The sequence below is a fragment of the Dipodomys spectabilis genome, unplaced genomic scaffold (genome assembly GCF_019054845.1).
Source record: "Dipodomys spectabilis isolate Male_0828 unplaced genomic scaffold, ASM1905484v1 ptg000054l, whole genome shotgun sequence".
NCBI lineage: Eukaryota > Metazoa > Chordata > Mammalia > Rodentia > Heteromyidae > Dipodomys > Dipodomys spectabilis.
The window spans coordinates 24,285,136-24,297,674 of NW_024870731.1; the positions used below are offsets into that span (position 1 = coordinate 24,285,136).

The 12,539-nt window shown below is 39.9% G+C and overlaps 1 protein-coding gene across 10 annotated transcripts in view; it reads right to left on the bottom strand.

Moving 5' to 3' along the window:
• The window catches only part of Cadps (calcium dependent secretion activator), a 445,968-nt gene that overhangs the window by 67,785 nt on the left and 365,644 nt on the right, over positions 1-12,539 (bottom strand). For all 10 annotated transcript variants that reach the window (XM_042679880.1, XM_042679874.1, XM_042679881.1 and 7 more), the window contains 2 exons: positions 9,855-10,010; positions 5,675-5,822 (listed from right to left, as the gene is read on the bottom strand). In XM_042679880.1, coding sequence (XP_042535814.1) covers positions 5,675-5,822; positions 9,855-10,010 — 304 coding nt within the window. The remainder of the gene's footprint in view (positions 1-5,674; positions 5,823-9,854; positions 10,011-12,539) is intronic.

Genomic DNA, 12,539 nt, shown 5'->3' on the forward strand with positions numbered 1-12,539 from the left:
TGAATCAGAACCTAGGTTGGATATACTGTGAGATTCAAGAGAGGGTTTACTCATAAGTGGCATAAATCTGAAGCTAAATGCAAAGAAAAGAAACTGCAGATTTCTATGCTAGAAGCACAAAGAAAGATGTCAGAGCAAAAGAATTTGGGACTATTGACAAGGTTCCAGATTCTTTTTTAGGTCTTGAGATAAGATCCAGAATCACATCCTTACTTTCCTTCCTCATATGACTGCCTCACTCCACTGGGTTTTCTGTGGATTTCTATAAAATAACTCACATTTATTAAATTAATTATGGAATTAAACTGAATCAGAAACCCTCACTGTGTGCAAAATAATACATGAACATCAGCATAAGGGCTTCTCACTTGGTGAAGAAGAACATCATTGGGAATATGAACACACTCATGAACAACTTGGCCGAAGTGGTAAAAATAGACAAAAGCAATAGTCCACACACTAAGAATGAATCAAGGTCTTGGTGTGAATGGCAACTGGTTTAAGTGCTAATTGAAAAAGACAAGCAAGCTTGCTCAGGAGCTGGGGAACTAGTTCTAGTTTTTTCCTATGGAGACATGGTGCACACACTTGGATCATGGAGTCACGGTGTTTTGTGGGAATCTTTTCTTCAATTTCTTGGTCCCTAATCATCAGCTAGGTAGTCCTACTATTATTCTTTTGTACTCCATACAAATATAATGACTTCTACTCTTCTCTTGTTATAATATTTTTTTTTACTTATAAAAAGTGGTTTGATATGATTGTTCTGTCTCTTGTTTCCAAAGAAATTTGTACAGGACAATCATATTGCTTTATTTTCTTATCTCTGAAAGAGGAGTAGAATTATCACTGCTTTGAATGTAGAAGTCAGATTTACCTAACCACAAAATGACAAAATATATAGAAACATGTCTTAAAAACTTAGAAGTGCTGCATGGCAGTATCAATACTCCACAGGACCATTACTAATTAGCCTGGTGGTTACATGTGTGCACACATTTCTCCAAACTCACCTAGGGTCTATACTTTACCAGATGTCAATTTTGCCTTAACTGAACTTAATTAAAGTTTAGTTTGGGACATAGTAGGGCAAAGTAATAATTATTCTCTTAATGATAGAGTGAAGTGGTAAATGTCAAAACAGCCCCCATTCCTAGATGGGAATTAATAAAATATAAGGATCTGTTTTGTCAGATAATTTGCTTTTCTGGAGCAACAGTGAGACTCTGCCTTTATATTCTGCTCTTTCTGGGTTTATTCTTTCTGAGATACATGTTCCAGGCAGATGCAAAGCCTCATAAAGATACACACACACACACACACACACACACACACACACACACACACACACACACACACACACACACACACACACACACACACACACACACACACACACACACACACACACACACACACACACACACACACACACACACACCACTGTGGTTTCTTCAAATTGTCACATTTTCTACCAGATTATCTTACCAGGAAATGCTTGCAGTCTGGATCAGCCATCCAATTCTACTGTGAGTTCCCACAAGCATCTTTCCTATTTCCCCGTTCTCGGTGTTGGCCTTCTTAGATTTACTTGACCTACACTTAAGTGATACCGTGGGGGCTCTGGATCACGGTGACAAGCTATCAAGAGAACTACTGATTTTCATAGGTATGAAAAGTTTGGGAACTTTTGCTGCAGATTCGCAATCACTGTGTGAAAAGCCTTCCACTTGACTTCCTGTGCTGCACATTTTGCCTTGTCATGGGACAGATGGTGTGTATGTTGTCTTTCTGCTAAGACCATCTGACCTTGGAAATGAGACGAAAACACACTAGACCAAGTGAGAAACTCTTTAATACACAATTTCCTCTCGATTGGTACTTCACAAATTTTAATGAAAAAATAAATATTTAAGATGGAAAAGTATGGTTAACAAATGTCTCAACAGCTGCCTGTAGATGAGAAATTATCCCAATGATGAAATTCAGGAAGTGGTCTTGAAATTGAAGATTATATCACCTCCTTAGGACTTAGTCTAAAGCAGGTTGATGGAGGTAGAAATCAGATGGCAACCAGTATTAGAAAAAAGATTTATAAGATGAGCTCAATATTCACAAAGTGTAAACTACATAAAAAAAAAACACTGGGCTTTCCTCTATTCTTATCCCAGTTTTAGAATGTTACATTTCAATTCTGCTCAATCTTATGTTAACAAGTCAGTTCTACTTTAGAGATGAATATCCCCATTCTACAAAGTGAGAAAAGTCATTCAGGGACTATTTCCATGTGACCTCCCACTGAAGTTCTGCTCAAAATTAGAGCTACAATACCAAGGCACTCAGAGGAAGTACAATCATATCTGGCTACATCCTAATTTTTCTTAGCTACTGGGTATTCTAAGATTAGAAGGGACCTTATTTCTCACTGGCTGGTCACTTAGGCCTCTGGTTTATTTATACTGAGGAGAAATGTCATGGTAGGTGTTTTTAACATAGTTTGGGAAAATCTGGATATCCTTAGACTAAGAACCATAGGTTGAAATGCAGTATTTAGTCTCTCATTCCCACTCTATATGTGTATGGGTTTCTCAAGAAAAAAAATAAGAAGAAGAAATGGATGCATATCTCAGTTATTGTTTTCATTAAAAATGCGAGTCTTATGAGGGAAAATACATACACCTTTGAAAATAGAACAAGGTCCAGAAAGAAATGGCCTTAAAAAGGTTACAATTCGGATAAATCCAGGATAATTCTTTAATCTTACATCTAGATATTGGGGTACTGGATCTCCAATTTTAAAAAGATACATGGTTCAAATGGTTGTGCATCACATGCTAGATCTCTCATGGGTAAATTGTGACAATAAAGTTGCAGGTTATATAGTTTGGTAGCTGAGAACTCATGGTATATAGTGATCAAGCCACAAGACCATCTTTTTTTCTTCTAGAAAACCAGACTCTGAGGTTAATCCAGGATCATTCTACTTTCACACAGAGATGATAAGAGATTAAGACGAAAGCCAGGCTCCAATTGTGACAAAAGTCAACTTATTATTTCTCATCATATACATTCAACCAGGATCTATGGCTTCATCCAAGGAGGTTCATAGGTCACCTGAGACTGTAAAGGAATTTTTGTTCATGGATTTTGGACAACTCTGTTACCCTTCCCTATTTTGGTTATTCTTCACAAACACCTAATTCCAAAGAAAAATGTTATGATTAGAGTGACTTAGTTTGCTTAGAAGGAATGAGGGAGCTCCTTGCCCAAGGCACTAAGAGAAACACAGGGCCCAGGGAGACCACTCTTACCACATCAACTCTCACGCCCTAGAATGGTGTTTCTTTATGAAATCTAGTCAACATATCTTTCTCAAAATTACCCGAGGGGAAAAAACAAACATTGAACTCTAACAAACTTTAAAAACTCATTTTTTCTTGCTTTGAAGGAAGTTATCAAGAAGTTAAAAACAACCACAACAACAATTGGGTGCTGGTGGCTCCTAGGTACTCAGGAGGCTGAGATCTGAGGATTACAATTCAAAGCCAGCCCCGGAAAGAATGTCTGTGAGACTCTTATCTCCAATTAAGTACCCGAAAACTGGAAGTGGCACTGTCACTCAAAGTGGTAGAGCGCTAGCCTTTAGCAGAAGAGCTTAGGGACAGTGCCAAGGCCCTGAGTTCAAGCTCCATAACTGAAAGAAAAAGAAGTGAGAGAAAAGACAATCTACAGAGTGGAAGAGACCACAATCATGTATGTAATAGTCTATCATGAAGGAGATATTAAAAAAAATAAAAACAAAAAACTCTTACAACTCAACAACGAAGACACGAATAATCGGGTTAAAAATTAGGTAAAGGATGAAGTATAATTCAATTGAAAAGAACAACAACAAAAAAAGCAGTAACAGTGACTCAAGGGGAAACATTCAGAAAGAATAGTTAGTATTCTAGGAAGTATACACTCAAAGAGCTGTTTAGTGAATTTCAGAGATTTCCTGAACAAGGTTTTGAAAGTGGGCTTTGTGAAGCCTAAAAGCTTGCTGAGTCCCCCAGAGAAGCTAGAGTGGGCGGTGGGTGTGAAGAGGTAAAAGTTGGAGAGGAACTCACCAGCTTGGGCTCTGGGCCCCCTCCCCCCTTCCTTCCTCACCTCCCTTTACCCTTCATTCAGCGCAGCTCTATTTTTAGCTCTGTCACAGGCTGGCCTTCTGGGTAAAATCTGAAGAAGTGATGTTTGTAGCTGAAAACATAACGCTGGAGCAACGCTATCATTTTACAGACAAGGAAACTGAGGCCTAAAGAGGCAGACTGACTTGTGCAATTCTAGTTTGCAGTGAAACCATTGTGAGAATTCAAGCATCTACTTAGCCAACCAAGGCCTTTTCCCAGGGGCTAATGCTAGCTGCCCAAGTCCTTCCCTTTAAATTATTTTTTTGTATACCAGACTTCCAAACTAGTAACCCTCAAACTCAGGTCTGTGGAACAGCCAAGAGAATCAGTATAGCCAGAGAACTTGTCAGAAATGCAAATCTGCATCCCACAGTCCAGAAGCTTTTGGACAGGACGCAATGAATTGGGTCTTCTGAATCTCTCTGGATGGTGTTTGGGATTTGAGAATCATGGTACCAGATCTCATGTAGCAAGTGGAGCTGGGAAAGAAAATCCAGGGCCCGGGCATTTGACTTCAGTGCCTAGAACTTGCTCCCTGGGAAAAGCTTGAAAGGAAAATCAAATGAGGAACAGAAGCTAGCAGGAGGCGGCTGAGGAAGCTCACTTGTAGGGGTGGGGAACAAGGTTGGAGAAGATCTTGCCAGGAAGAGAATACCACCAACCCACATTTAAAAATGGAAGGTGCCGAAAGAGAAAATAAATAACGAATAAGGAGCAAATATAATTTAGTAAAAATTCTGAGCCTGTAAGGCTGGTATTGAAAGATCTGATTTAGGAGCAATTGATGCCAATTGGCAACAACATAGAGTTGCCAGAAATGCTTCTGAATTAATTCTAAATTGGTATATGAATATCTAGCTGGCTTAAGGCCATCGGAGAAAAATGATCATGATAGTCTTTAATCAAACCCAAGTTGCTGTTTCCTTCTCCTTTACATTTTAAATACCGCTTTGGAATTGGAAACGCAGCAGAGGACTAAACTTTCGGTCAAGGAAGATTCACAATCCATCTATGGGAAGTTGAAAGGCTGCAAATTTTGGACATTCAACAGAACCTGCTGCTGGCTGGGGATTGGGGAGCAGTGTGATCGAACATCATATATCCTAGAAAGTGCTGGATGCAAGAAAAAGCTCTCCTGCTGTCCAGATGTTCCAAGTGATAAAATGTACTTCAGATGTGAAAGTGAATTGGATGCTGGCAAACATGGATCTGTTGGAGATACCAGCCTAATAAATAAGGTCATCAAACATTGCTTAGCTTAAAGGAACCACTCCCACTCCCCCACCCCCCTGCCAAGAATCACTTCCAAGTGACTGGCACACTCATCAGCACATGCCTCTGAAATGTACTTGACAGATACCAAGCACTTATTCGTGGCTTAATCTGCAAATGTTAAAGAGTATATTTTTGAAACTAGCAGACTAGGATAGATGGAAGGGATTTGTGAAGTTTTCTTCTACATGATCAATGGCGAGAGATGAAAAAAAAACTTTTTTTTTCTTTACCTCTTGGCCCATTTCCATACTGCAAAGTTTTGTTGATTGAGCCTTGGCATCAACCATAACATTAAACATGGTGCATATTGACTGTGGGACTCGAAAATCTGTTGATCGACTGGTTTTTTGCAGCTTAACTTCAAATGCAATCCTGGTTCTATTAAAACAAAGTAGGAAAAGACCAATTCAGTGTTCAGATGGCAGCAGGTGGAGGAGACATTTTTCTGAGAGGTTAGTGAAAAAGAAAATTGAAGGCCGTAATCAGTTTCAATTGACAATGTCTTCACATGTGTTCTCTTTTAAATGACCTCCCCATCTAAGGAAGGCCTATTCATGGGGACAGCTACACACACCCTTCCTTTCTCGGCAGTACATGGAACACCTGTAGCTCAGTGTGTTTCTGTCTATAGTTTACATGGTATGGAGAATCTTAATTGTAAGAGAATGAATGAATAAAAACCCGATTATAGCATTACAGCCTATATAAGTTCTCTCACATTGGCTACTGCCTACCTTGAATCACTTTATTTAAAAAAAAACAACACAAAAAAGGCAGTTTCTAATCTTCAAAACCTCACAGAAAAGAAAAATCTTAAATGACATTCATTGTTGTTGGATTTTTTTTCTTTCTGGGTTTGAAAGAGACCAAAAAGGGAAAAAATTTCACAAATTTGTGATATCATCTTAAAGACAAACAAACAACACAAAACCCCAAACTAAAGCCCAGATTTTTTTCTTGTTCAAGAGTTATAAGAAGAAATTATATCAAGCTGTTAAAGAGGACTACTCTTTAGGGAGAAGGAGTGAAATTTTTTAAAAGGTGTGGTATTCAGAAAAATTCCATGATTAAAAAAGTGTTGTCCATGCACTGTTTTGCAGTAAGTATATAATTTAAAATAAAAACAGTATTGTTTATGACATTATACTATGTCTAATATATAATATAGAGTTTATGTCTCTAATCCACAAGTCAAGAATTGTGTAATGGTAGAATTCCAACCTAATATTATTCTCATATAGGTGACATTCTGACACCAGCACGTACTTAACCACTCCCAGAAAACCCTAGCTGGGCATGGGCAGTGGGTGATACAGGTGTGAGATTGAGTCTTTGATGCTGGCATTGTAAAGGAGCCCAGCTATATCCTAAAAGGTTTCAGAGAAGTGGGTCACATCATCACATGTGTTTAAAGAAAAGCAAGTAGCTTTATTAAAACCCCGGTCATCTAATGTGTCTAATGGTTTTCAGCATTGTTCTCTGTCAGGATCCTGGGCTCATGCAGTCACCAGGAAAGCATGGCTTTAAGAGGAATTGGTAGCAGTTTTCTAACAGTGCATAGGAGGATCACACTGCTAGTTAGCTCAGGAAAGGATGCCAGCTTGCTAACACACCCTGGGTGCATGCAGGGAAGCCAAGTATAATTTCTAAGGTTGGAAGCCCAGTTCTTAAGGAAAAAAAAACCCAAACCCTCAAAACACCCCTATAGATTATATGATCATGTTAAAGATAAATGCATCTTGGCTTCTAAAGTCTCCGTGCACTGAAGTAGCTTTCTAATCATGATGATCATTTTAAGCTCTGCTGAAAATACATCCTCTTCTCATTTTGTGAAAAGCAAGCCTGATGGGGACTGAGTTGGACAGGTCTCTGTGGCTGATCTTCTGAAGCTGAGGTGCCAGTTCCGGCCCAATCTGAGAAATGGAAATGCTAAAATGCTTCCTTCCAATGAAGCAATCATTTTCTGTGTTCACAGGGGAACTGTTCACAGCCCGTGGAGTGCAGGGCTGTGAAAGAGGAAGGTGAATGCAAAATTAATATGATTGAGAGGGATCTAAGGGATCCTAAAGCTGGGCAGGGAGGGGTCATTTAACACAACTGACTCTCGTTGAGGCTAGAGCCGGGCTACCTTGTTTTGGATTCAGTTCAGAATGTGACAGACTCTAGATTAGAGGCTCTCTGTCAGGTGAGTCAATTAACTCCCCTGGAAACTTAAGATACCAAGTGTTTCTTATTGATATTTTTAGCATTGCATATTTCATGAATAAACATCCTTACTACATTGTCCTAGAACAAAGATTATTTATTCTGCCCCCCCCAAAAGAAAAACAATGGTTCTAAGGCTCTTCTAATGAAGATTTTATGTCTTGAAATATTCTTCAAGAACTTCTCTATGTCATCTCTTCTAAAGCTGGAGATGAGGGGGTGGTATTTCCAGCTGCTTTTGCTCTTTTCTACCTTTGTGCTTAAGTCTAGGGCCTTAATTGGAAGGGACAGCTGGCAATTCAGGAGCCCATGGACTAGGTTTTAACAATAAAAGGGTACTTGGCTACCACACAATAAGCATGTCACTGGAACCAGGTGGGTGAGCATGCCAAGAGGCCATAGTCAGGTCCGCTTCCTGTTGCTGATTAACTCACTTTCTTTGGGTATCTAAACCATAAGGATTACTGAAATGTTCTATGGGATTAAATCAAAGTCTTACCAGCTTGAACATCCTCAGTCCCCTTATCTCTGAGCTGCTATTTCCTACTCCTTACCCAGGACACTGGCTTCTCCACGAAGGAGATACATGTCTTTCTGTAGAATATTTGCATATAATCAGGCGCTGGTAAATCTTAATTCTAACACATTTCAACTTCTTGGTGAGATCAGGGGAGAACCTTTGGCCTCGGGGAACTGTTTTGTAAGAAGATTTTGGCTTAAATAGTTTGGCCACTGGAAAGTCATTGCTTTTCCTGAAATTGATAAGACTATGTAGGAGATGGTAGAATATAAAACCCTGAGGAGATTTTTTTTTGACTATGGATTTGAGAAGCAGATCTGTCTTTGGCTTTAAGGGTGAAAAGAAAAGAGCAAAAGTGAAGATCTGGAAGTCTAAGCTTCAAGAAGTAGCATAAAAGGCCTACCGGGACACTCCAGAGCCCAGGGTTCTTCCCCATTTCCTGTAGCATTGCAGCTCATCTACCTGAGAGGGCATTGGTCTTTTGCCACTGGGTCTCCCAGTTTTGAGGCTATGACTTCTCTGTTCTTCTTCCAAGATGAATGATGGATTCAGAGCACTTCTAGGCAAATCCACACCTCCTCCCTCCCCTGTGTCCCCAACAACTGATTCATCATCATCTAAACTATACAACATCTGGAGAACTCGAGTAGCCTGTGCTGCTTATGGTCTACTACTTTTTTTTTTTTGAATGAGGAAAAATAAGGGAACAGTTATGAGCTGTAAAAAAAAGTTGGATGTGTGCCTAGGGGAGGTAGGGTAATGATGTCAAATCTATGGAATTTACTTCTGTATTTCATATATACGTAGAAGACACTCCATAAGGGAGTTTTTGTGCAGAGAGTATGGGAAGAACTAAAAACAACTTTGCTGAAGGGATGTATATTGTCTTCATTTTCTTCCCCTCACCTTCCTAGAACAGTCTTCATGGGGACTCTCTCCAGTGCAGCAATGAACTTCCTTAATCCCAGAATCCACAGTGACAAACCAACAAAACCGACAAGGCCTAGGGTACATTCAAAGTCACATGCCCTTCTGTGATACTCAGTTAAGCTTCTGGCTAACTAACTGCACATAGCAGGTACTGGGCTCCTGTACTGAATGAATGTGCATGCTGAGGCCTCACCTTCTTTTGCTGGGGAATTATTAAATTCTTGTGACCTAAGGATCCGCATTTCAGATACACTGGAGGTAGAAGTGTAGACTCTTGTCTTATTTCTTCCAAGCTGTTCACTTTCTACATTCACATACTTAATAAATATTTATCATGTAAATATTTTCTGCTAGACACCACTGGGGATGTTGAAGATAAAAAGATGAAAAAGTGGGATGGGAAGGGGAAACAAAGGAGGAGGCAACAATGTTCGATAAGAAATGTACTCAATTACCTTGCCCATGTAATTGTAACCCCTCTGCAGGGTATTTTCACAATAAAAAAATAATCAAAAAAAGATGAAAAAGTATAAACATGAGTCTTTTCCCAATGGAGCCAACAACTATGAGGATATTGGCAGCCAAATCAGTTGGGGACTGGGTTAGAGCAGACAATTCCAAAGCTAGACAATTTCCTTTTCTAAAACACTCCAAATCACAGCTTACTGAAAAAAGGAGACATTAGGCATTAGCTATTCCTGGAGTTAGTGGACAATGGAGAAAGTGGGTTGAACCTGTGGAGCACCTGTGCTTACCTTTTGACACAGGATTCAATCATGTCACTTGCCATCAACTTGAGCCGTTGTTCTAGGTGCTTTCCAAATTCTTCCTCAGGCCAGTGCAGGTCCCTAATGAAGGTCTGAAGAGCATCAAGTTTCCAGAATAGGTCTTCAGAGGTGCCTGATCCGTTACTGGCAGGATAAAAGTTAGAAAACAAGAGTCACCCAATGGCCTCAGGCTGGGAAGAAACTAACACAGAGACAACTAGAGGCTAGAAGGCTTAAGGCAAACAGTGGCTTCCACATACACAACGACGTGTGTTGGCGGTGGAGATAGGGGGCAATCTCCACCGGCATAATTTGAGTTTTACCATACATGACTCAGTCTACTTTGCTCAGCCAATTACTCCAGACCAGTGAGAGTCTGAAGAATACCATCCTGTAACAACTAGGCAATGGTGTATGGTAAAAATCAGCCTTCTTTTAATTACCACATTAAGACATGTGATGATTCAGATGAAGGCCATGACCAGGGGGAGAATTAAATCTCCGTGGATAATAACTACATGGCAACATGCAGTTATTAGGTTCCAGGGCTTCATGCATTTCCCCAGCTCCCCTCCAGAGTGGAGGCCTCTTGGAAACTGCACAAGACTTTCCGTTTTTAAAAGGACAGTGCTAACAAAGTGGTGAGCGAGGACCTGCTTTCTCTCTTGAAGAGCTGGAAAGAAACTGGGGTGACTCAAGATTGAAGCGGGGATACCTGGATACCTTGAATCCAGAATTCCTCTTTGGTTTAGTTATATTCCAATTGTCATAAGACCAGCCCATTGTATAGGCAAGCCCCAGGCAGGATGAGGGGAGGGGAGGCAGGGGATATTTGCAATGCTTGGAGCTCAAAGCATAAGCTCTTTTCCCATTCACCAGCTTACCTAGTCCTCCGTACAGAGGGGAGAAATAGGATTTGATTCCTTTCTGTACAATGACATCCAAGCAACATTTACCTGGGGCATCCATGGAAAGCCTGTATATGAGGAAATGCTCCACCTCTCACCCCTTTGCCCTTCTCTGGCTGGCTTTCTCTTTTGGAGCTCTGAGGGGTGGCCACCCCCCACCCCCTTCCTCGCGTACCACTAATGCTAACACGGTAATTTATAAAATGTCCAACACACCATGCATTACCACTTGTTCTGACATCGTCTATAGAAACAGATGAGAGTGGGTGTTTCTATTGTGACAGATGCCAGCTGCATTGAATTAATGCTTCAGAGAGAAATATAGCTAGTGCATAAATGCATACACAGCTACTGCGGGGTGGGGAGCGGGAGCAAACTCCTAACATGCCGAGACTAACGGCCTGGACCAACAGGGTAATGTTTTCAGGACAGACCAGTCTGAGGTCAGTATGTAGATGTATCTGACACGAAGGAGCAGGTAACATGGAAACACGTCCTTAAAATGAAAGGTGGCAAAGAAGGAAAACTAGAATCATGAAAAGATATAGAATCAGGCATTTCCTGGTGGACGACTGAGAATCCACGCCTTCTTCTCAAGATTACCATCGTAAGCAGGGCTCAGAAATGGGGGAATGCCTTCACTCTCTAGAAAGTTCAGCCTTCCCCCCCCCACCATCCTACCCTACACTTGTCGGGGGAGACAGAAGAAACCCCAACTTTGTCTAGTGTAAGCCCCGTTTTGGAACTGCATGGTTGATGTTTTAAATCATTAAGTACATATGAATGCAATAATTGGTATTTATTACAACAACATTTTGACACCCATCTGGTTTCAGAGTTTCAAAAAATTCTTGTAGGGTTTTTTTTCTTTGAAGAGCTTATTATTAAGTTTTGACATGAGGAAAAGAATATTTTCTTTTTATTTTTAAGATAAACTGTTAATGTTAAGGCAATAGCACCAAGATTATTTTGATTGCTGAGCAGTTACCAAAATGTGTTCTCACTCATGCCTTAATTAATTGAACGGAGACCATTATCTGCTTTATTATAATGTCTTGATTCATATCTTTTCAAAAAACACTGTCACAGAGCATGCACAGAAGAAGGTAAGAGAAGCTTTCAGCTATTTAGTTTTCAAAATTTTAAACATAGACTACCTAATCTAACTTCTAATATAGTCATCTTAGCATGAATATGATGTATTTTCCTTAGAAGATTTTTCCTTAGGTATAATTTTTTGGAGGTCTCAATTTGTCTTTAAAAAGAGAATCAGATGCATTGACCACATGATTTCATTATTATTATAGGAACAATTACAGGGTGTTTAAAAAAAATACTAGGCAGCTTTGGAGGAGCCAGGTAGACAAGTTGTTTAAATGTCTTGCTCTCTACCTGGACTACTGCAAAATCAAAATGCTGATGGCCGCTTGATGAATTTGATCTCAAGGTTTCAAAACATCGCTGCCAGTGTCAGATCATTTTTTATTCCTTAGATAATAGCACTTCCCTTTGAAAATGTGCCAATGTATTCTTTAAAGAAAAATGCCTATCTGGCCTATAATTAGCTGTGGTCAAAGACAAAGATCAAAGGAGGGTATAGAATTGCTAAACTTTATTTCACTTATTAAATCATGCATGTGGTTCTAGTTTAGTTTCCCCGAGGTAGAATTAAGGGGTGCTGGATCTTCTTCTTGAAAGGTTAAAAAAAAAAAGAAAAGGGGATTCATTTCCGAAGCTAGAAGAAATGACCATTCAATCCCCATTT